The sequence below is a fragment of the Hemitrygon akajei genome, chromosome 10 (assembly GCF_048418815.1).
Source record: "Hemitrygon akajei chromosome 10, sHemAka1.3, whole genome shotgun sequence".
Classification (NCBI taxonomy): Eukaryota; Metazoa; Chordata; class Chondrichthyes; order Myliobatiformes; family Dasyatidae; genus Hemitrygon; species Hemitrygon akajei.
The window spans coordinates 170,089,257-170,112,817 of record NC_133133.1 but is presented as its reverse complement, the minus strand read 5'-3'; the positions used below and the strand labels follow the sequence as shown (position 1 = coordinate 170,112,817).

General features: G+C 42.1%; 1 protein-coding gene across 1 annotated transcript in view; it reads right to left on the bottom strand.

Moving 5' to 3' along the window:
* Positions 1-3,215: 3,215 nt before the first annotated feature.
* The window catches only part of LOC140734943 (tetraspanin-8-like), a 42,015-nt gene continuing 21,669 nt past the window's right edge, over positions 3,216-23,561 (bottom strand). Inside the window, exons 2-8 of the mRNA XM_073059665.1 lie at positions 23,454-23,516; positions 16,705-16,839; positions 13,307-13,381; positions 13,108-13,203; positions 12,018-12,140; positions 5,423-5,506; positions 3,216-5,329 (exon numbers count right to left, since the gene is read on the bottom strand). Of these exons, the coding sequence (XP_072915766.1) occupies positions 5,276-5,329; positions 5,423-5,506; positions 12,018-12,140; positions 13,108-13,203; positions 13,307-13,381; positions 16,705-16,839; positions 23,454-23,516 (630 nt within the window). The 3' untranslated portion in view covers positions 3,216-5,275. The remainder of the gene's footprint in view (positions 5,330-5,422; positions 5,507-12,017; positions 12,141-13,107; positions 13,204-13,306; positions 13,382-16,704; positions 16,840-23,453; positions 23,517-23,561) is intronic.

The window sequence follows — 23,561 nt, the reverse complement described above, 5'->3', positions numbered from 1 at the left end:
TGTGAAAGCTGAGGAAAGTCCATCTCCCACCCCCCATCCTCATCACATTCTACAGGGGTTGTATTGAGAGCATCCTGAGCAGCTGCATCACTGCCTGGTTCGAAATTGCACCATCTCGGATCACAAGGCCCTGCAGACATTTACACCGCACGCTGCATCCGCAAAGCAAACAGCATTATGAAGGGCCCCAGGCACCCCTCATACAAACTCTTCTCCCTCCTGCCATCTGGGAAAAGGCACCGAAGCATTCAGGCTCTCACGACCAGACGATGTAACAGTTTCTGCCCCCAAGCTATCAGACTCCTCAATACTCAGAGTTTGGACTGACACCAACTTACTGCCCTCTACTGTGCCTGTTGTCTTGTTTATTACTTATTGCAATGCCTGCATTGTTTTGTGCACTTTATGCAGTCCTGGGTAGGTCTGTAGTCTAGTGTAGTTTTACATAGATCAGTCTCGTTTTTACTGTGCACTGTACCAGCATTTATGGTCAAAATGAGAATAAAAAGTGACTTGACTTGATTTTGCATGCATTGCTCTGGATTTCTGATATCAGCAGTCTTTCTGATGTTTAGGTACTTGAAGCTTTCAGATAAAAAATATTCATATTAATATCAAAAATGGGTTTACTGAATGATACGCACTTCTGTTGAGACAACACCAGAAGCATTAAATAACTGTGTCTGGTTACAATGATATCCAGCAGTTATGGGACCAGATGGTAGCACCTGCATCTTTCTGCAAGCGACAAGCGTCACAGATCAAGCACTCCAGCACATCTGCACTGTCCTTCCACAATATAACGCTGGATCAGGATCAACCACTTTCTCCCCTCCCCCCTGCAGCACCTCCCTGGGCCAGAATGGGAAGGAAAAACATTCAGGCTCTGGATTCCAGTGACAAAGTGCCAAAGCACTATTTATTCCTAACAGAAGGGAAGCTGGGGACAGAGTTTTGTCTTCTGTCAGAGTTGCTTCTGAATTCAGGTTTTTAAACACCCCAGCTTAATCAGTCAAGTAGAAATAAACACAGGAAAGACTCAGGGACACTTTACAAGATGAAAAAACATTGGTTTTAAGGTAAAAACCACACAGCTAAGGGACCAGATATACAAGTATTTGGACTGATTAAGGATAGTTAGCATGGCTTCATGCATGATAGGTCATGTCTAACCATTATATTTTCAAGGAAATGGATGTTGCCTATATGGACTTCAGCAAGGCACTTGACAAGGTCCCGCATGGGATCAAGAAGGTTCAGTCACTCGGTGTTCAAGATGAGTTAGTAAATTGGATTAGACATTGGCTTTGTGGGAGAAGTTGGAGAGTGGTGGTAAATGGTTGCCTCTTTGACTGAAGCCTGTGACTAGTGGAGTGCTGCAGGGTGGTGCTGGGTCCTTTGTTGTTTGTCATCTATATCAATGATCTGGATGATGATATGGTTAACCGGTTCAGCAAATTTACAGATGGCACCAAAATTGGTGTTGTAGTGGACAGTGAGGTAGGCTGTCATGGCTTGCAGAAGATTCTGCATCTGCTGGAAAAATAGCAGTTGGAATTTAATGCGGACAGTGCAAGGTTTTGTACTGTAGTAACCAACCAGGGTAGGTCTTACACAGACAACCGAGGAGCTCTGAGAAGTGTGTAGAACAACGTGATCTACGAATACAGATCAATAATTCATTGAAAGTAGCGACACAGATAGATAGGGTCATAAAGAAAGCTTTTGGCACATCTGCATTCATAGATCAATATACTGAATAGAGGAGTTGGAATGTTATGATGTAGTTGTAAAAGACATTGGTGAGGCCTAATTTGGAGTCATATGTGCAGTTTTGATCTCTTACCTACAGGAAAGATGTAAATAAGGTTGAAAGGATACAGAGAAAGTTTACAAGGATGTTTCTGGGTCTGGAGGACCTGAGATACAAGGAAGGATTGAACAGGTTAGGACTGTATTGAGGAGATTTGATCGAGGTATACAAAATTATGAGGGCTATAGATAGGGAAAATGCAAGCGGACTTTTTCCATGAGGTTGGGTGAGGCTATGACCAGAGGTCATGGGTTAAGGGGGAGAGGTGAAATGTTTAAGCAGAACCTGAGGGGAATCTTCTTCACTCAGAGGGTCATGAGAGCGTGGAATGAGCTGCCAGCACAAGTGGTGCATGCGAGCCCAATTTCAAAGTTTAGGGGAAGTTTGGATAGGTACATGGGTGGTGCAGGTCGATGGGAGGAGACAGTTTACAAGGTTTCAGCATGGACTAGATGGGCTGAAGGACCTGTTTCCCTATGACTACTGTTACGTACCTGTGACATGTGACAGTGGTGTTGAAGCTATACTGGACTTAAGGTAGTGGTCTTGTGATGGTGGAGTGACATCATTTTCCCACCAGCAGAGGTCATGTGACGGGTTGTTGTGTTTTTTTTAAACAGGGTATAAAAGGAGGACCCCTCGTGTGAGGAGGGGCAGTTCGTGGCTGGATTTGCCAGTTTGACTCCATGCCACTGCGTGGTTCAATATTATGACGCAGTTTAGTTGAAAGATGAAGTTTTATCTAATGCCTAAAGTTTAAAAGGTCATTGCCGGCAGTTTCTTTATAATACTGCCAGTTAAAAATCAGTGGAGAGTGAAGATCGGAGTTCGGGAGTTAAAAGATAGAGGAAAGTCGATTTCGACGGTGAAACAGGTTCAACCTTGTTTGATCCTCATTCGGAAGGAATTTGTTGGCTGTCCCTGTGTTAACTCCTGTGAATAGCAGAAGGGTTTGGGTACAGTTTTGTCAAGGAAAGGTCAGTGCCTTTAAGCCATTACATTTTCATCTTCGTAACTTCTCCATGGGAAAAGTATAGTTCGACTGGGAACCGCAACAACAGGACGTGAAAGAGAATTTGAATCGTCTAAAAGTCTCTCCTTTAATGGACTGTAAGCATTTTGAACTTTTGCAGTACTACTTTGAAGAACTGTTTTTGCAACATCGCTTTAAGAACTGTTTAAGCTTCATTGTTTTAAGAACTGTTTAAGCTGCTGCACAGCAGCTGATTTCTGGTTACTTTAGTTGTTTGTTTACTTTTGGGGGGTTTGTTTTTCAGTGTTTAATAAATGTTTTATTTGTTATAAAAACCCTGTCACACTTATATATTTATTTATGCTGAATCCGTAACACTACTGTATCTTTCAAATGGCATATTATACCAGAATAAAAAGCAACACACACTTTTAAATTTTTCATATAGAACTCACTCAGAAATATTAACTTTTTATTCATATAAACACAATGTAAAGCAAGTGTTTTAACTTCAGTTTGAGATTACAAGCTCATTTAAATTACATGCATAACCCAAATTACCTATAGAATACAACAGTCTCCAAAGAATCTGTACAATTAAACAGCCAGAACCAATTTACATCTGGAGACCATCTCTGTTTGCATTACCATACATTTCAACCCATTAGAGCCTAAATACTGGATTCATTATTAAATAGGGTTTTGTTACCTTCATGTCATAACACCAACTTGGTCAGGAGCCAAATAAACACAATACCCTAGATGAAATTTCCTTGTTGTTAGGTCTAAAACTGAAAAGCTATTATCTTTCCCAAATTACCCAAACTTTTTCAAAAGATAATTTTTGTTTAACAAATACACAAGAAAATGTCAAATCTTATTAGCAAATTCCCAAACAAGATAAACTCCGTCATGACTGAAGTATTTTTGAAAACACTAATTCAATGGCAATTTAATTAGAGAGATACCCCCAAAAAATATTGTTTCAAATACCATTTAGTTACAGGTAACCCCAGGCACATGATCACTGACCAGGAATACAATCTGCACATTGATTCAGCACTTAGCCTATTGAACATATAAAAAAAACTTCACTGATACACTTGGTTAAAAACAAGTCGTAGTTTTGAGTAGTTAACGCAATATAAAATCATGAAAAGATTGTTTAATATTTTGAAATCTCCAACAGTAATTAAGGAACCAGATCCCACATTTGAAATTTTTAAAATTTTAAGACTTAAAAAGTTAGAAGTTGTCTTCCATGTGAATGCACAAGACTTACGTACATCTGACACCTTCAGGGAGAAATTATCACCAGCTACTCTGATCATTTTTGTATTTCAATGAGGAACATCTCAGAAAGGCAATAGCTAAAGAGTCAGGCAAAGCAAATGATAATTTCATGGTTTTTGTATATGCGGACACTGGATTTTGTCCAACTGACTACTTCAGTTAATACATGTAGTGCAGCCCATCTATACTTCTTGCTGCAGAATCCAGGTCAGCATTAATCCAAGTCTGTAGCTCCAATAAACTGAACAAGCTTCACTGTTTCAAGTCAGTGGGAGTTAAAATGGTCTGTAACATTGTACCTAGTGTACTGTCTGCCTATCTTCACACATTCAGTCTCTTTCCAGATAAAAGAGGGTGCTATTATCCTCTACTTCAGTCACTGGTCAATTACACCCCAGCTTCTTCAATGTGATCCTCTGAGAGGGCCATAACCTTGTCGCAGGGTTTGGAGGCTTATATGCCTCAATGACCCGAAGAGCTGCATTGGCTGGAGTCAGGGCTTTTTGCCTTGCCTATTAGTAGGGTCACTCATGCCAAACAGGTCAAAGGGTAAAGGCCAGACTAAGAATGGTCCACTGGTCAACTAGCCCCCAGATTCAGGAGCTCAGCCCAGAGCTAACAACCCTGACTGATTAAACAAAATTAAGGAAACAGCAATGAAGAATCTTTCTACATCTGAGTGTGACGGTATTCCTGAGTCTCGACCCGGGACTTGCATGAGTGACAGTAGTGAAAACTGAGAGGAAGCTACTAAGATGATGAAGGAAGCTGTGAACACCATCAGAAATGGAGGACCTACACTGCTGCCCTAAATGCCAGCGCCGTAATGGTCAGTAAGTCTTCAATACGATGGTCCCTATCGTTTGACTTGTCAACTTTTGACAAGTTTTATTTTACTTGATTTGAAGTGGCATTGCTTGCGAGATTAAGCACCCCATCACCTTCCTAATATTACGACAACCCTTTTCTTCTACTGTATATTTACACAGTCATAAAGCAGATAACTTTAAACTGGAAGACTACTAATCAGCTGGAGTTACTACAGAAGTCAGGAGATGGAGTGTGACTGAACTACATTTCAAAAGTTGAATTAAAATGATTTGAAATAAAACTTTGTTTGGCTATAATTTACATGCCAGAAGATGCAGCATTATACATTTGCACTTAACAACTCCAGCTGTGGGAAGAGTCCTTTCTCATTTCTTGCCGATTTGGCAGTACAGGATCATGGAGAAGATTAGGCCAAACAGCTGCAGAAAATCAGAGCAGATTTAACATTAGAAAATAATGTCCTGAGAACTTTTTAAATACTTTTTAAAAAATTGCACACAAATTTTACCTACCTCAATCACTGCCAGTCCAAAGGCAATGCCAACTATTATAAGAAGATTGGCTTTGAAGGCATCTGTCATCAAAACAACACATGACTGGAAGGGGTTGAGGGTAAACAAAACACAAGAATTAATGTTGGATATTTGAGCTCAATCAATTAACAAATCATAAAACATAGGAGTAGAATTAGGCTATTCAGCCCATCGAGTCTGCTCAAACGCTCTCATACAATAACCTAATCATTCTTGGAACTGTTCTCATGAAGTTCCCCCAGACCTCTCCAATGCCAGCACATCCTTTCTTAGATATAAATATTGTCACAATACTCCAAGTGAGGCCTCACCAGTGCCTATTAAAGCCTCAACATTACATCCCTGCTTTTATATTCTAATCCTCTTGAAATTAATGCTAACATCGTGTTTGTCTTCTTAACCACTGACTTAACCTTAAGATGATAAAATCCTCTGGCGTTACAGGAAAGATAACGGCGTGGATAGAGGAATGGCTGACGGGTAGGAGGCAGTGAGTGGGAATAAAGGGGGCCTTTTCTGGTGCTGCCGGTGACCAGTGGTGTTTATCAGGGGTCAGTATTGGACCACAATTTTTCACATTGTTTGTCAGTGATTTAAATAATGGAACTGATGGCTTTATTGCAAAGTTTGCAGATGACACAAAGATAGGTGGAGGGTTAGGTAGTGCTGAAGAAGCATTGTGATTGTGGCAGGACTTAGACAAATTGGAAGAATGGGCAAAAAGTGGCAGATGGAATATAGTGTTGGGAAATGTATGATAATGCATTTTGATAAAAGGAACAATAGTGCAGATTATCTAAATTATTATTATTATTATTCAAACATCAGAGGTGCAGGAGGACTTAGGAGTCCTCGTGCAAGGCTCCCAGAAGATTAATTTACAGGTTGAGTCTCTGGTAAAGGCGGCAAATGCAATGTTGGCATTTATTTCAAGGGGAGTAGAATATAAAAGCAAGGAAATAATGCTGAGGCTTTGTAAGACACATCAGGCTGCAACTGGACTATTGCCAACAGTTATGGGCTCCATATCTCAAAGGATGTGTTGTCATTGAAGAGAATCCAGTGGAGGTTCACAGATGATTCCAGGAATGAGGGGGTTAACATATGAGGAACGTTCGACAGCTTTAGGCCTGTACTCACTGGAATTTAGGAAGGCGGGGTACCTCATCGAAACCTACTGAATGTTGAAAGGACTAGAAAGGGTGGATGTGTAGAGGATGTGTCCTGCGTTGGGGGTATCCAGAACCAGAGGGCACAGCCTCAAAATTGAGTGGCAACCGTTTAGAACAGAGGTAAGGAGGAATTTCTTTTAGCCAGAGAGTAGTGAATCTGTGGAATGCTCTGCCACAGACTGCGGGGGAGGCCAAGTCCATGGGTATATTTAAGGCAGAAGTTGATAGGTTCCAGATTGGTCAAGGCATCAAAGGATATGGTGAGAAGGCAGGTGTATTGGGCGGAGTGGGATCTGGGATCAGCCATGATGGAATGGCAGAGCAGACTTGATGGGCTGAATGGCCTAATTCTGCTCCTATGTCTTATGGTCTAACTGGCAAGGTCATCTTTCGGGAATCCTGCACAAGGACTCCCAAGTCCCTTTGCACCTGATTTCTGAATTTGCTCCCCATCTTGAAAACAGAATAAGCTGGACCAGTTGCTACAGGGACAGTCTGACAATTCTCCTCTGAACTCTCTCACTAACAAGTTGTTTTCACCCACTGGATGCATTTTTGTTTTTCACATCATTCTCTGCAATGATGTGACTCAAATATTACACTAGAAGATAGAAAATGCCTGCCAAAAGGGCAATGTTATGATAGTCATGGGGGATTTCAATATGCAGGTAGATTGGGAAAATCAGGTTGGTGCTGGATCCCAAGAGCGGGAATTTGTAGAATGCCGACAAGATGGCTTTTTAGAGCAGCTCGTGGTTGAGCCTACTAAGTGATCAGCTATTCTGGATTGATTGTTGTGTAATGAACCAGATTGATTAGAAAGTTTTAGGTAGAAGAATGCTTAGAAGAGAATGATCATAATATGATCAAGTTCACCCTGAAATTTAGGAATGAGAAGCTAAAGTTTGATGCATCAGTATAGTGAAGTGAGGTGAAAGCCTCTGGTGGTCAGGATCGACCAAGGATGTTGCCTCCCAACTGTCTAGATACGCAGGCCTGGCCAGTACGATATGGAGAGCAAGCTGTTGCAAGTAGCAAGCTCCCCCTCTCCAAGCATCTGATAAACTCAAAGGAACGGCAGAGACCGATACAATTTGGCTCCAGCAGCTTTGCAGGAGTTGCCAGGCAGCGTTGAACTCAACGTAGGACCGCCTTAGATACTCTAGCTCCCGACTTTTCCCCTCGGGTCTACTCCCAAAACCACTCACTGCAGCAGAAGTTTAAGATCAGAGTTTTCCTTCTCCTAGATGAGCTGTCAACCACGGCTAACAAGCCCAATCTGCCTGAAGTGACATAGGTAGAAAAAGGGAGGAGGAGGGAAACAGAGAAGCAGGACCCCGAGGGTAGTAATCTCGGGATTGCTGCCTGTGCCGTGCGTCAGCGAGGATAGGAATAGAATGAGGTAGCAGATAAATGCATGGCTGAAGAATTGGAGCAAGGGGCAGGGATTCAGATTTCTCAATAATTGGGACCGCCTCTGGGGCAGGTGGGATCTGTATAAAAGGGACAGGTTACACTTGAATCCAAATGGGACTGATATTCTTGCGGGCAGGTTTACGAGAACTGTTGGGAGTAGCTTAAACTAATATGGCAGGGGGATAGAAACCGGTATGGTAGAGCTGAGGATAAGTCAGTAGGTTGACAAATAGATGATGGATGTAACATGAATGTAAGGAAGGACAAGCCAATAATTGAGTACAAATGCAGACAGAGTAAAGTTAGATCATACCACAGAGACAAAATTCAAAAGTGCAAAGAATCCATGACTGAAGGTACCGTATTTAAATACGTGAAGCATTCGGAATAAGCTGGATGAGATCATGGCACAATTATAGAGATTTGTCAGTATGAAGTTGTGGGCATCAATGAGTCATGGCTGAAAGAAGGCATAGTTGGGAGCTTAACAACAAAGGATATACTTCATATTGGAAGAACGGGTAGGAAGACATAGGTGGTGGTGTGGTTCTGCAGTTAAGAGATGAAATTACATCTTTAGAAAGTGGTGACATAGGGTCAGAGAAAGTTGAATCTTTCTGGGTGGAGTTAAGAAACTGTAAGGATAAAAAAACATTTTGGGAATTATATACAAGCTTCCAAATAGCAGCCAAGATATAGGGTTGAGATGCCAAAGGGAGCTGGAAAAGTCATGTAATAAGGGTAATGACACAATTGTAATGGAGCACTTCATTATGCAAGGGGATTGGGAAAATCAGGTTGGTGTCGGATTGCAAGAGAGAATTTGTTGAATGCCTGTGAGGGGACTTCTTAGAGCAGCGTGAGCTTGAGCCTACTCGCGAAAAGGTCATCTTAGATTGGGTGTTGTGGAATAACGCAGATCTTATTAGGGAGCCTAATGTAAAGAAACCCTTAGGGGGCAGTGATCATACTATGATTGAATTCATACTGCAATTTGAGAGGGAGAAGTATAAGTCACATGTAACAGTATTGCAAAGGAATAAAGGGAATTACAGAGGCATGGAAGAGGAGCTTGCCCAGATGGATTGGAGGAGGATACTGGTGGGGATGACGACAGAGCAGAGATGGCTGAAGTTTCTGGGAATCATTTGCAAGGCATAGGATAGATATGTCCCATAGTAGTTGTTCTCAAATGGCAGAGGTAGGCAACTGTGGCTGACAAAGGAAATCAAGGACTGCATAAAAGCCAAGGAAAAGGCATATAAAGTAGCAAAAATGAGTGGGAAACTGGATGACTAGGAAGCTTTTAAAATCCAACAAAAGGCAACTAAAATGTTACAAGAAGGAAAAAGATGAAATATGAAGGAAAACTAGCCAACAATATAAATCAGGATACTGAAAGCTTTTTCAGTTTTATAAAGAGTAAAGGGGAGGTGAGAGTTGATATTGGACCACTGGAAAATGATGTTGGTGAAGTCATAAGGTGGACAAAGTAATGGCAGATGAACTTAATGGGTACTTTCCATCTGTCTTCACTGTGGAGGACACTAGCAGTGTGCCAGAGTCCATGAGTGTCAGACAGCAGGAATGAGTGTCATTGCGAAATACAGAAGAAAAAGTGCTAGGCAGACTCAAAGGTCTTGAGGTGCAAATGTCACCCTACTCTTTAAGAAAGGAGAAAGGCTAAAGGAAGGAAATTATAGGGCAGTTAGCCTAATTTCAGTGGTTGGGAAAGTGTTGGAATCTATTATTAGCGTAGTACTGAAAAGGTAGACAAGGAAATGGCGGACGAACTGAATAAGTATTTTGCATCAGTCTGCACTGTGGAAAACACTAGCAGTATGCCAGAGGCTCAAGGGTGTCGAGGGACAGAAGCGAGTGAAGTTGTCATTACTAAGAAGGTCCTTCAGAAACTGAAAAGTCTGTAGATAGATAAATCACCTGGACCAGATAATCTACTCCCCTGGGTTCTGAAGGAGTTAACTGAAGAGACTGTGGAGGCATTAGTAATGATCTTTCAAGAATTAATAGATTCTGGCATGGTTCCAGAGGAGTGGAAAATTACAAATGTCACTCCACTCTTCAAGAAGGGAGTGAGGCAGAAGAAAGGAAATTATAGACCAGTTAGCCTAACCTCAATGGTTGGGAAGATGTTGGAGTCGATTATTAAGGATGAGGTCTCAGGGTACTTGGATGCACGTGATAAAACAGGCCATAGTCAGCACGGTTTCCTTAAGGGAAAATCTTGCCTTACGTGTTGGGACTGCTTCTTTTTACATTATACAAAGTTGGAGGCAGAGTTAAGATAGCACTAAACGGCCACTCCTTTGCTTACATCTTCGGAAGCAGCTCTTTTTCCATCTTTAATATCCTTATGCTTCCCTTTCAGAGTTCTTTTGAAGACCCTGACCTGGAGTTGCATGCAGACTTAAGTTCTTTGCGGAATGGGACCCGCTCTCCGGGTTTCAGGACTGGCCGTTGTTGTTTAGCATGCCAAGGGTCCAGCCTGAGAGTCTGGCTTGAATTCGGAAAACTAAGATCTGGGGGCTCTGGAGACGGGTACATCAAGGGTTGGTGTCATGGCAGGAGACTCATGTGTCATTGGGTAGGCCAGAAAATCTTTCACTGTGGGCCCGAAGACCCAAGATCTTTGCGATCTTCAAGCACAGGAATCATAAAAAGTGACGAAACAGACTTATTAACATCGTAAACCAGTGAGCTGTTGTTATTTTCTCCCGCTCACTGTGTAAATGGGGACACTTCCCTCTCCCTTATTAGGGAAAGAGAGATCCTGTGGTTTATCGAATGCTGGATGAAATGTGAAGTCTTTGGGGTAACTGCAAGGTCTGTGTCTTTGCTGTCGCCTTCCAGAAAAGAAAAATATCACAGTCATTTTTTTTCTCCTGACTACATTACTCCAGTCAAAAAGTGCATGCACACTGAAGAAATCGACATCTTTATGACAGTGCTTTATAAGGCACCGGTGAGGCCCCACTTGGAGTAATGTGAGCAGTTTTGGGCCCCTTATCTAAGAAAGGATTTGCTAACATTGGAGACGGTTCAAAGGAGGTTCATGAAAATGATTCTGGGGTTGAAAGGCTTGTCATACGGGGAGTGTTTGATGGCTCTGCATCTGTACTCACTGATATTCAGAAGAATGAGGGGGGCATATCTCACTGAAACCTATCAAATGTTGTAAGGCCTCGACAGAGTGGATTTGGAGAGGATGTTTCCTATGGCGGGTGAGAGGACACAGCTTCAGAATAGAGGAACGTCCATTTAGAATGGAGAAGGAATTCCTTTAGCCAGAGAGTGGAGAATCTGTGGAATTCATTACCATGTGCGCCTGTGGAGGCAAAGTCATTGGTATACTTCAGGCAGAGGTTGATAGATTCTTGATTAGCCAGGGCATGAAGGGGTATGGGGAGAAGGCAGGAGATTGGGGCTGAGAGGGAAATGGATCAACCATGATGAAATGGCGTAGCAAACCCGATGGGCCAAATAACTTAATTCTGCTTCTAGATTTTATGGTCTTATGATTGGGGATTCCTTGCTTCCACTCCAGTCATGTCTCAATATTCCATCATCTATGTGTCTCATCTAAGAATTTCTTAACCCACCCTATTGCAGGGGTTTGCAACCCCTCGGTTAATGGTAGAGGTCTATGGCATAAAAAGCCATAGAACTCCTGCCCTAATATATCTGCCTCTACCACCACCCCTAGCAGGGAATTCCATGCACTTACCACTCTCCCTGTTAAAAATAACTTGCCTCTGGCATCACTCCTATACTTTCCTCAAATCACCTTATGCCCTCCCTCCATTGGATTGGCAGGGGAAATCTTGTATTAGACCGAGGGCTCCAACCTGGGGCGCTTTACGGAAGCAGCCAAACTTCACAAGCAAAACGCAACATGCGTTCATGTTTAGCACATGACTACAGCTGAACCTCTCTACTGCTCAAAATGAAGGCAACAGTCGATTTACCTTGGCCCAAACCGGTTTGCCACCTGCCATAGTACACTGAGATTTGTCCTGATCAGTACAGTCGCAGGATGCTGGAATAGTTGCCCAATCTTGGTAGCCTTGCAGAAGACCACAACATTTATACTGCAAGAAGAAATTTTAAAAAGCAATTGCTTCAATCTTTATCATGAATATTGTTTGAGAACAGATCAAAGGACATACAGTATTTTATACACAAACACTGAAAAGCCTGGGGATGCTGGAAGTCCAGAGCACAGACACAAAATGCTGGAAGAACTCAGCAGACCAGGCAACACCCATGGAAAAGACTAACAACCAGTGCACACGTAGCATCATTAAAGACCCATCCCATCCCAGATGGGATCTCCTGACTTCTGGTAGGAGATGCGGAAACATCTTAACCGAGACAGTAAAAGAGTAGGGCGGCACAGGTTCAATTCCTGCCACTGCCTGTAAGGAGTTTGTATGCTCTCCATGTGGCCATGTGTATTACCTCCGGGTGCTCCAGTTTCCTCCCCGGGTCCAAAGACGTACCAGTTGATAGGTTAATTGGTCATTGTAAACTGTCCTGTGATTAGGCTGGGATTAAACTAGGGAATCACTGGGAGGCACAGTTTGAAGGACCAGAAAGGCCTACTAAGTGCTGTGTGTCAATCAATCAATCAATAAAATAATAAATCAATCAATAAATGAATAAATAAATAATTGTTCTTGGCAAATTTTTTTCTCCAGAAGTGCTTTGCCATTACCTTCTTCTGGGCAGTATCTTTACAAGACGGGTGACCCCAGCCATTATCAATACTCTTCAGAGATTGTCTGCCTGGCGTCAGTGGTCACATAACCAGGACTTGTGATATGTACCAGCTGCTCATATGGCTTCACGCGACCCTGATCCGGGGTGGGGGGGGTCTAAGCAGGTGCTACACCTTGCCCCAGGGTGACCCACAGGCTAGCAGAGGGAAGGACAGAATGTCTTACACCTCCTTTGGTAGAGATATATCTCCATCCCACCAACCCACCATACTTGAAATTTACTTATCAAATGATTTTCTTTAGAAAAGAACTACTGCAAATTTAGGAACAGGTTTACCTGTTGCTGTAATGCTTCTATGTCTTTCTTGAATTCCGCTGATTGATCATCCAGCTGGTCTATCCCTTTAAACTTTTCCTTTAATGTTGATTCAATCTGGAAAAACAATATACCAAATATTTAATTAATCTTTACTACATCATACTGGGATCTATTCACACTGCAATTACTTTTCTGAAATAAACAGAGAAAATATTACCTGTGATTTATACACCACACCTAAAACACCAGCAGCTATCTGAATGATCAGAATAAGGAGCAGTCCGATGAAGAACTAGAAAGTGAAAGAGAATGTTGGGTAATATAAAATCAGAGTAACATTCATGGGCAAATGCAATCCAAACACTATATGTAACATTCATCACATAAATCATTGCTTTTGCCTGCTCCTGGCAACATTTTCTCGGATCTTTTTCCAATTCCAGCATAATTTTACTGTCTAAAACTCCAGGAAGATAATTATTTGTTTTGAAAAATGTAAGCTTTATTAATTTTTCCAAATTACTCATCAACATTCACATCTTTTTTTTGCATGTGTCAGCATTTTAATTCTTAAATGAAACGCTGACAGCACTTTCCTGATTCTTAGCATGACATCTGATCCAGCGCAGTGTGTGGTTCGGGCTGGCGCATCATAACTGAAGCCACGCTAGTGGCTATACTTTAGAACGAGTTTGAGGAGATCTAGTTTTTTTTAAAGTTACTGAGATACAGTGCAAAACAGGCCGTTCTGGCCCTTCGAGCGGCACCAACAGCAACCCCCAATTTAATCCTGGTCTAATCACAGGGCCACTTACATTCACCAATTAACCTACCAAATCGTAGGTCTTTGGGCTGTGAGAGGAATCCGAGAACCCAGAGGAAACCCACGTGGTCACAAGAAGAGTATATCAACTCCCTAACAGGCAGCGGAGGGAACTGAACCCTGCTGCTGTATTGTAACGCGTAGTGCTAACTACCACACTGCTGTGCCGCTCATCAAAGACCCGCAAATTTCTACAATGGTACCACGGAGAGCATTCTAACTGGTTGAATCCCTGCCTAGTATGGTGGCATCAATGTATAAGATCAACAAGAGGTTGCAGAGGCTTGTAGACCCAGCCAGCTCCATCACAGGCACAAGTTGAGGATATCTTCCAGTGACATGCCTCAAAAAGGCAGTATCCATCATTAAAAGCCCTCACCATCTGGCAGGTACCAATCGGGAAGTAGAGGAGCCTGCAGACTGGCACTCGACTTTTCAGGAACAGCTTCTTCACCTCTCCCAGTCCGTGAACCTCTGATCAATCCGCGAAGTTTACAATTCCTCTTTTGCACTTTTTTTCCCTCTTTATTGTAACTTATAATAATTTGTTTTGCCTGCTCTGAAATGTGGCCACTTAACAACAAATTTCATAATGTTTGTCAATGATAATAAACCCTCTTCTCATTCTCTTTAGTGAACTGTGAACTTCTACTGGTTAAAAGTTCACACTGCACAATGATACGAAGCACAAAGTAAAACTACTATCTTCTGCAAAGTAGTGGATTTGGCCCAGTCCATTACGGGTAAAGCCCTTCCAACCGTTGAGCAGCATCCATCATCAGCGACCCTCACCACCCAGAACATGTTCTCTTCTCGTTGCTGCCGTTAAAAAGGTACAGAAGAATCAGGACCCACACCACCAGGTTCAGGAACAGTTGCTAACCCTCAAAGGGGATAACTTTGCTCAACTTCACTGAAACTTTCCCACAACCTATGGACACACATTCAAGGACTCTTCATCTCATGTTCTTGATACTTATTGCTTATTTATTTATTATTATTGTTTCTTCTTTTTGCATTTGCACAATGTGTTGTCTTCTACACACCAGTTGAATGCCCTCATTAGGCAGCCTTTCACTGACTCCATCAAATTAATATTCTATAGATTCGTTGAGTATGCCACAAGAAAATTAATCTCAGGGTTATATATGGTGATATCTATGTACTTTGATAAGATCTACTTTGGACTTCAATGGTTTGGTACTAGATCAATGTAAGCTGACAGCAGGGAGTTATACTACTGGTTCCATATCAATCTGTATGGCAACGCAAGGCTTCCTAATGTGTACAAGTGGCACGTGATACAGAGGTCTGCTCACTAGGATGCCACTGGTCAACATATTTAAGTTAATGACGAGCTGTCAGCTCCATGCTCAAGTTCACAGAGCTACAACTCAGTGGCCACTTTATTAGGTACAGAAGACCTATGTGGTCTTTGCTGCTTAAGCCTGGTGGGTCCAGGACAGGTTCAACATGGAGTGCACTCAGAGATGTTCATCTGCACACCACTGTTGTAATGTGTGGTTATTTGAATTACTGTAACCCTCCTGTCAGTTTGATCCAGTCTGGCCAATCTCCCCTGAACTCTTCCATTAATCGTGTGGTATTTTCGCCCACAGAACTCCCTCCCACTCACTGGATTTTTTTTTTGTTTTTCCACACAATTCTCTGTAAACTCTAGCTACTGTTGAGCATAAAAATCCCAGGAGGTCAGCAGCTTCTGAGATACTCAAACTACCCCTTCTGCAACTATCAGTCATTCCACAGTCAAAGTTACTTAGATCACATTTCTTCCCCAGTCTGATGTTTGGTCTGAACAACAACTTAATCTTCTGACCATGTCTGCATGCTTTTATGCATGGAGTTGCTGACACATGATTGGCTGATTAGATATCTTCATTAACGAGCCGGTGTACCAAATAAAGTGGCCACTGAGTGTAAATCTTCAGAATTTCGAAAGTAGCTTTAGATTCTCAGTTACTGAATAATGAGGTTCTTTTTTTTTGCTTTCTAATTCAGTGAAAAGCCTGAACTCCACTCTGCATAGGATCAGTAACAACAGAGTCAGGAAATCCACTGTTGTAATGTGAACAAAGTCAACAGGGAGACCTGAAGCTAGTGGATGCAGAATTTTCTTTTCAACGAAAACGAGCAGCAGGCATCGTGTTGAGACCCTTTTTGAGGAAGAAGCCTGTTTGACCCAATACTACATGACATTTGACATGCTGAAGATCAAAGGACAATTCCATAGTTACAATGTATCTACAATGCTTCCTTTGAATTACATATCATTTTCATACCTCCTTCACACACCCACACACCAGACACCCAAAATGAATATTACTCACCACCGTTTGGTTTTTCAATTAACTGCTGTCCACAGCTTCAGGAAACTGTTGTCCAGGGCTGCATTTTTAAATCTACAATCCATGTTCAGGTCTGAAGGTAGGTTAATGTTTGCTATATACCCCAATCCAGAATATGCCCTAACTCCACCAAATACAGAAAAGTGTACACAAAGCAGAATACCGAGCATCGCTACAGTCCCATGGGTGTAGCACATGTCAAAATATCTTCGTATCAGCAGAGATGATAGGGACAATTTTAACTGTAATACATAGAATTAAATGGGCAATATCTGATCTAACACTTCCTATTGCATGTTACTATTGCTATTGATTTAAATGATCAGTATTACTAACCTATTCTATCACACAAAATTGAAAATTATATCTGACACTTGCTTATACATATTGTTAAGATTCATAGAAATAAAACTTGTAAATACTTACTAAGAGTAGCATGCACTGGCTTTCTCTGATGGCTCCACAGCACCCAAGAAATCCAAGCACCATGATGATCGCACCGACAGCAATCAAAACATTTACTGCAGTGTAAAACTCTGGAATATCCATCTCACCAATTTGCTGAGAAAAGACACGATGCAAAGGTATAAAATGCATATCAGACAGTTCAACAGTAAAACTTACTTTCACTACAGTTATGCTGTTGAAGCATATAATAATTCACTGTACTGTATACAGTTTCTTAGTAATACAGCAGAAAAAATCTGAAATCCCAATAGTAATGAAATCGTAAACTGCTTCTGGATTTCTAGACAATAGACAATAGGTGCAGAAGTAGACCATTCGGCCCTTTCAAGCCTGCACCGCCATTTTGAGATCATGGCTGATCATCTACTATCAATACCCGGTTCCTGCCTTGTCCCCATATCCCTTGATTCCCCTATCCATAAGATACCTATCTAGCTCCTTCTTGAAAGCAACCAGAGAATTGGCCTCCACTGCCTTCCGAGGCAGTGCATTCCAGACCCCCACAACTCTCTGGGAGAAGAAGTTTTTCCTCAACTCTGTCCTAAATGACCTACCCCTTATTCTCAAACCATGCCCTCTGGTACTGGACTCTCACAGCATCTGGAACATATTTCCTGCCTCTATCTTGTCCAATCCCTTAATAATCTTATATGTTGCAATCAGATCCCCTCTCAATCTCCTTAATTCCAGCGTGTACAAGCCCAGTCTCTCTAACCTCTCTGTGTAAGACAGTCCGGACATCCCAGGAATTAACCTTGTGAATCTACGCTGCACTTCCTCTATAGCCAGGATGTCCTTCCTTAACCCTGGAGACCAAAACTGTACACAATACTCCAGGTGTGGTCTCACCAGGGCCCTGTACAAATGCAAGAGGATTTCCTTGCTCTTGTACTCAATTCCCTTTGTAATAAAGGCCAACATTCCATTAGCCTTCTTCACTGCCTGCTGCACTTGCTCATTCACCTTCAATGACTGATGAACAAGGACTCCTAGATCTCTTTGTATTTCTCCCTTACCTAACTTTACACCGTTCAAATAATCTGCCTTCCTATTCTTACTCCCAAAGTGGATAACCTCACACTTATTCACATTAAACGTCATCTGCCAAGTATCTGCCCACTCACCCAGCCTATCCAAGTCACCCTGAATTCTCCTAACATCCTCATCACGTCACACTGCCACCCAGCTTAGTATCATCAGCAAACTTGCTGATGTTATTTTCTATGCCTTCATTCAAATCGTTAACGTAAATGGTAAACAGCTGTGGTCCCAATACCGAGCCCTGTGGCACCCCACTAGACACCACCTGCCATTCCGAGAAACAGCCGTTCACCGCTACCCTTTGCTTTCTAACTGCCAACCAGTTTTCCATCCATGTCAATGTCTTCCCCCCCAATGCCATGAGCTTTGATTTTACCCACCAATCTCCTATGTCGGACCTTATCAAATGCCTTCTGAAAATCAAGGTACACTACATCCACTGGATCTCCCCCGTCTAACTTCCTGGTTACATCCTCGAAAAACTCCAATAGATTAGTCAAGCATGATTTACCCTTGGTAAATCCATGCTGGCTCGGCCCAATCCTATCACTGCTATCTAGATATGCCACTATTTCATCTTTAATAATGGGCTCTAGCATCTGCCCCACTACTGATGTTAGGCTGACAGGTCGATAGTTCTCTGTTTTCTCCCTCCCTCCTTTCTTAAAAAGTGGGATAACATTAGCCATTCTCCAATCCTCAGGAACTGATCCTGAATCTAAGGAACATTGGAAAATTTTTACCAATACATCCACAATTTCCAGGGCCACCTCCTTTAGTGCCCTAGGGTGCAGACCATCTGGACCTGGGGATTTGTCAGCCTTCAGTCCCATCAGTCTACTCATCACCATTTCCTTCTTAATGTCAATCTGTTTCATTTCCTCTGTTACCCTATGTCCTTGGCCCATCCATACATCTGGGAGATTGCTTGTGTCTTCCTTAGTGAAAACAGTTCTAAAGTACTCATTAAATTCTTCTGCCATTTCTCTGTTTCCCATAACAATTTCACCCAATTCATTCTTCAAGGGCCCAACATTGTTCTTAACTATCTTCTTTCTCTTCACATACCTAAAAAAGCTTTTGCTATCCTCCTTTATATTCCTGGCTAGCTTGCGTTCATACCTCATTTTTTCTCCCCGTATTGCCTTTTTAGTTAAGTTCTGTTGTTCCTTAAAAATTTCCCAATCATCTGTCCTCCCACTCACCTTAGCTTTGTCATACTTCCTTTTTTTTTAATGCTATGCTATCTCTGACTTCCTTTGTCAACCACTGTGGCCCCTTTCCCCCCTTTGAATCCTTCCTTCTCTGGTGGATGAACTGATTTTGCACCTTGTGCATTATTCCCAAGAATACCTGTCATTGCTGTTCCACTGTCTTTTCTGCTAGGATATCCGTCCAGTTAACTTTGGCCAGCTCCTCCCTCATGACTCCATAGTCTCCTTTGTTCAACTGCAACACTGACACCTCCGAGCTGCCCTTATCCTTCTCAAATTGCAAATAAAAACTTACCATATTATGATCATTACCTCCTAATGGCTCCTTTACTTCAAGATCACTTATCAAATCCTGTTCATTACATAACACTAAATCCAGAATAGCCTTGTCCCTGGTCGGCTCTTGTACAAGTTGTTCCAAGAATGCATCCCGTAGGCACTCTACAAACTCCCTATCCTGTGGTCCAGCACCAACCTGATTCTCCCAGTTCACCTGCATGTTGAAATCCCCCATAACTACTGCGACATTACCTTTGCCACATGCCAATGTTAACTCCCTATTCAACTTGCACCCAATATCCATGCTACTGTTTGGAGGCCTGTAGACAACACCCATTAGGGTCCTTTTGCCCTTACTGTTCCTCAGTTCTATCCACACAGACTCTACTTCTCCTGACCCTATGTCCCCCCCTTGCAAAGGACTGAATCTCATTCCTCACCAACAGGGCCACCCCACCCCCTCTGCCCACATTTCTGTCCCTACGATAGCACGTATACCCTTGTACATTCATTTCCCAGGTCTGATCTCCCTGCAGCCATGTCTCCGTTATCCCAACAACATCATAGTTACCCATTCGCACCTGAGCTTCAAGCTCATCCGCCTTATTTCTGACACTTCGTACATTCAGCTCTAGAATTTTTAGCCCATTTCTCCTCTCTCTGTCTGAATCTCTGCCTATTGTGCTTAACCCAGCTCCCGGAACTCCCATCGGGCTATACGTCGCTAGAATTTTGTTGTCCTTCCTAAATTTACTTATTCTTTCTGCACATTTAACTCCATGTTCCATCAGACCATCCCTCTGTACATGTGTCCTCCTTATCACTTGTTCCGCCTCACCTTTCTCTACTACACACTTAATATTCCGGAACCGTGTCGTCCCCACCTGTCCTTTATTCTTCATCTCGCTATCCTCTCTCGCATTCTGGATCCCCGCCCCCTGCAAATTTAGCAGGGAGCTGCTAAACTTCAGAGCATCATTTTCAAAAGGTTACTTCACCTTGAGTCAATGTGTCACAGGATTTATTTCACCCATAATATCCTCCATCATGAAACAGGAAGATACCTTAAGGTGCCCCTTCCTGGGCAGGTCATTTTACTAAAAGTTAAACAAAAATTAAATTTAAATAGGTGCTCCAGAAACTGGTCTCCAGGTCTAGAGCACCATGTGATGGGCACAACATGTAGACCCAACAGTAGAGATCATGGGCTTTGATCTCCCTCAAAGATGATAATTAATTTCATCCACACAAGGATTAGAGAGTGCAATACCTGCTCCCAAAGTAGAAGTACAAAGGTGGGGAGTTCAAGAAATGTAAAGTGGAAGTGTGGCTCCCAAACCATAGAACATGTTAGCTTAGTCTACTACTACAGAAACTATCTTACAAATCTATTCATCAACAAGAGTGGTAGTAACTATTACAATTATAATAGTAACTGAGTGTTACTACTTCAGTGGACCTGTCCTGGACCCAGCACGTAAATGCAATTACAAAGAAAGCAAGGCAGCACCTCTGCTTCCTTAGGAGTCTGCCGAGATATGGCATGACATCAAAAGCTTTGACAAACTTCTATAGATGTGACATGGATAGTGTATTGACTGGCCGTATCACGGTCTGGTATAAAAACACCTGAACAGAAAATCCTGCAGAAAGTATTGGATTAGACCCAGTGCATCACAGGAAGAGCCCTCCCCACCATTAAGCAGATCTACATGAAACACTACTGTAGGAAAGCAGCATCCATCATCAGAGATCCCCACCACCCAGGCCGTGCTCTTTTCTCGCTGCTGCCATCAGGTAGAAGGGTACAGGAGCCTCAGGACTCGCACCACCAGGTTCAAGAACAGTTACTACCCCTCAACCGTCAGGCTCTTGAACAAAAGGGGATAACCACACTCACTTGCTCATCCATTGAGATGTTCCCACAACCGATGATCACCCTTCAAGGACTCTTTATCTTGTTATCTCATGTTCTTGTTATTTATTGCTATTTATTTATATTTGCATTTACACAGTTTGTTGTCTTCTGCACTCTGGTTGATCTTTCACCAATCCTGTTATAGTTACTATTCTATGCTGAGTATGCCCGCAGGAAAATGGATCTCAGGGCTGTATGACGGGACATACATGTACTCTGTTAATAAATTTTACTTTGAACTTTTTTTAAAAAATGGATTGCTAAACTATATATCCCATTACAAGCTTTCCCAGTTACACAATAGGAGTATAAAACAAATCAAACCACAACATATTCATGGATAATATACATCAATTGCCCTACATGCCGTAACATTTTTGTTTACAACGTTCAGTGAAGTGCAAGATGAGCCTTGCATGAATGCAGTCAATAAAGAACAAACTATAGCCTTTTAGAACAAGATAATTTATTTTAAATTTGGGACACTGCAGATTGATCGATGCACTAACATTCTTAAGGACTTTACTCATTAGTGTTAAACACAAGAAACACTGCATATGCAGGAAATAAAATCATAAAATGCTGCAGGAACTCAGCAGGTGAGGCAGTGTCTATGGAAGAGTAAACAGTCAACATTTCGGGCCAAGACCCTTCTTCAGGACCGAGAAGGAAGGGGGAAGACACCAGAATAAAAAGATGAGGGGAGAAGAAACAGGCTCACTGGAAAGTGATAGGTCAAAGTCAAGTGGGTGGGAAAGGTCAAAGGCTAGAGAAGAAAGAATCTGATAGGAGAGGAGAGTGCGCCATAGGAGAAAGGGGAGGAGGGGACCCAGGGAGAAGTGATAGGCAGGTGAGAAGATGTAAAAGGTCAGAGTGGGGAATAGAGGAAGGTGGGGGGCTAGGATTTGATCTCCGGAAGGAGAAATCGATATTCGTACCATCAGGTTGGAGGCTACCCAGATGGAATATGGCCAAGTCAGGGTCCAGAACTCAATCCAATTGAGAAATTGTGGCAGGACTTGAAAAGGGCTGTTCCCTCCTGATCCCCATACAATCTGACAGAGCTTGTGCAGTTTTGTACAGGATAGGAGAACACTGCAGTGTCCAGGTGTGCAAAGCTGATAAAAACCTATCTACACAAACTCAACGCTGTAACTGCTGTCAAAGGTACATCTACTAAATACTGACTTGAAGGGGGTGAATACTTACGCATTTAATTATTTTGTGTTTTATATTTGTAATTAGTTTAGATCTCTTTGTAGTGATCTGTTTTCACTTTGACACAATAATCCTCTTCCGTTGATCAATGTCAAAAAGCGCCAAATTAAAAATCCACTGTGATTCAATGTTGTAATACAATAAAAGGTGAGGACTTCCAAGGGGGTGGGGGTGAATACTTTTTATAAGCACTGTATCCACTGTGTATATCACTAATTTTTCCCCAATATATAAATTGCAGCATCAGCTACAGCAGGGGTTCCCAAACTGGAATCCACAGACTGCTTGCTTAATGGTATTGGTCCAAGGCATAAAAAAGGTTAGGGACCCTCTGGGATAAAAGGAGAGGTTGGACCAACTTGGGCTGTTTGCTCTGCAGCCTCAGAGACTGAGGAAAGATCTGATAAAAGTTTCTAAATTTATGAGAGACATACATAGATAGGGTTAACAGCCAGAAATTTTCTCCTGGGCTAAATATGACAAATAGAAGAGGGTATAACTTTAGGCTTTGAGATGGAATTTAAAAGGAGATGTGAGGAGTAAGATTTTATTTATTTATTTTTACGCACACGAGTGTGGTAGATGCCTGGAATATGCTGTCAGGGTGGTGGCAGATAGTGGCATTTAAGAGGCCTTAAACTACATACATGAATATGCAGAGAATGGAGAGATATGCATCAGTTTAGTTTGGAATAATGTTTGGCACAGACAACATGGGCTGAAGGAACTGGTCTTGTTTTGTCCTGATCTATGCTTTAAGGCCCCTCTTAGTCACTGCAAGTTCCTCGGGCAGTATTCCAAATTGGAAATCTTACTAATCGTATCCTGTTGAATGTTCCCCCTCAAAACGGAAACAGATCCGTTTATCATTAGCCGAAAACAATTAGAGAAAGTCGATAGAGAAAATAGCATCACCTCTTCAAAAGATAGCACAGCAACAACAGCAAAATGCAGCAGAACACTTAAGTACAATTTCCTTCTTTTGGCTTACTTTATTATTCTTGAAATACTTTCAGCTAATGGCAAAATCTCATTACCTTCAGAGCTTCTTTGCTCACCCGCAGCCATATTGACACTCCAAGTATAATCGAGCCACACAGCTGAAAAATACAGATTGAACATCATTAAAATATATTTTTAAAAAA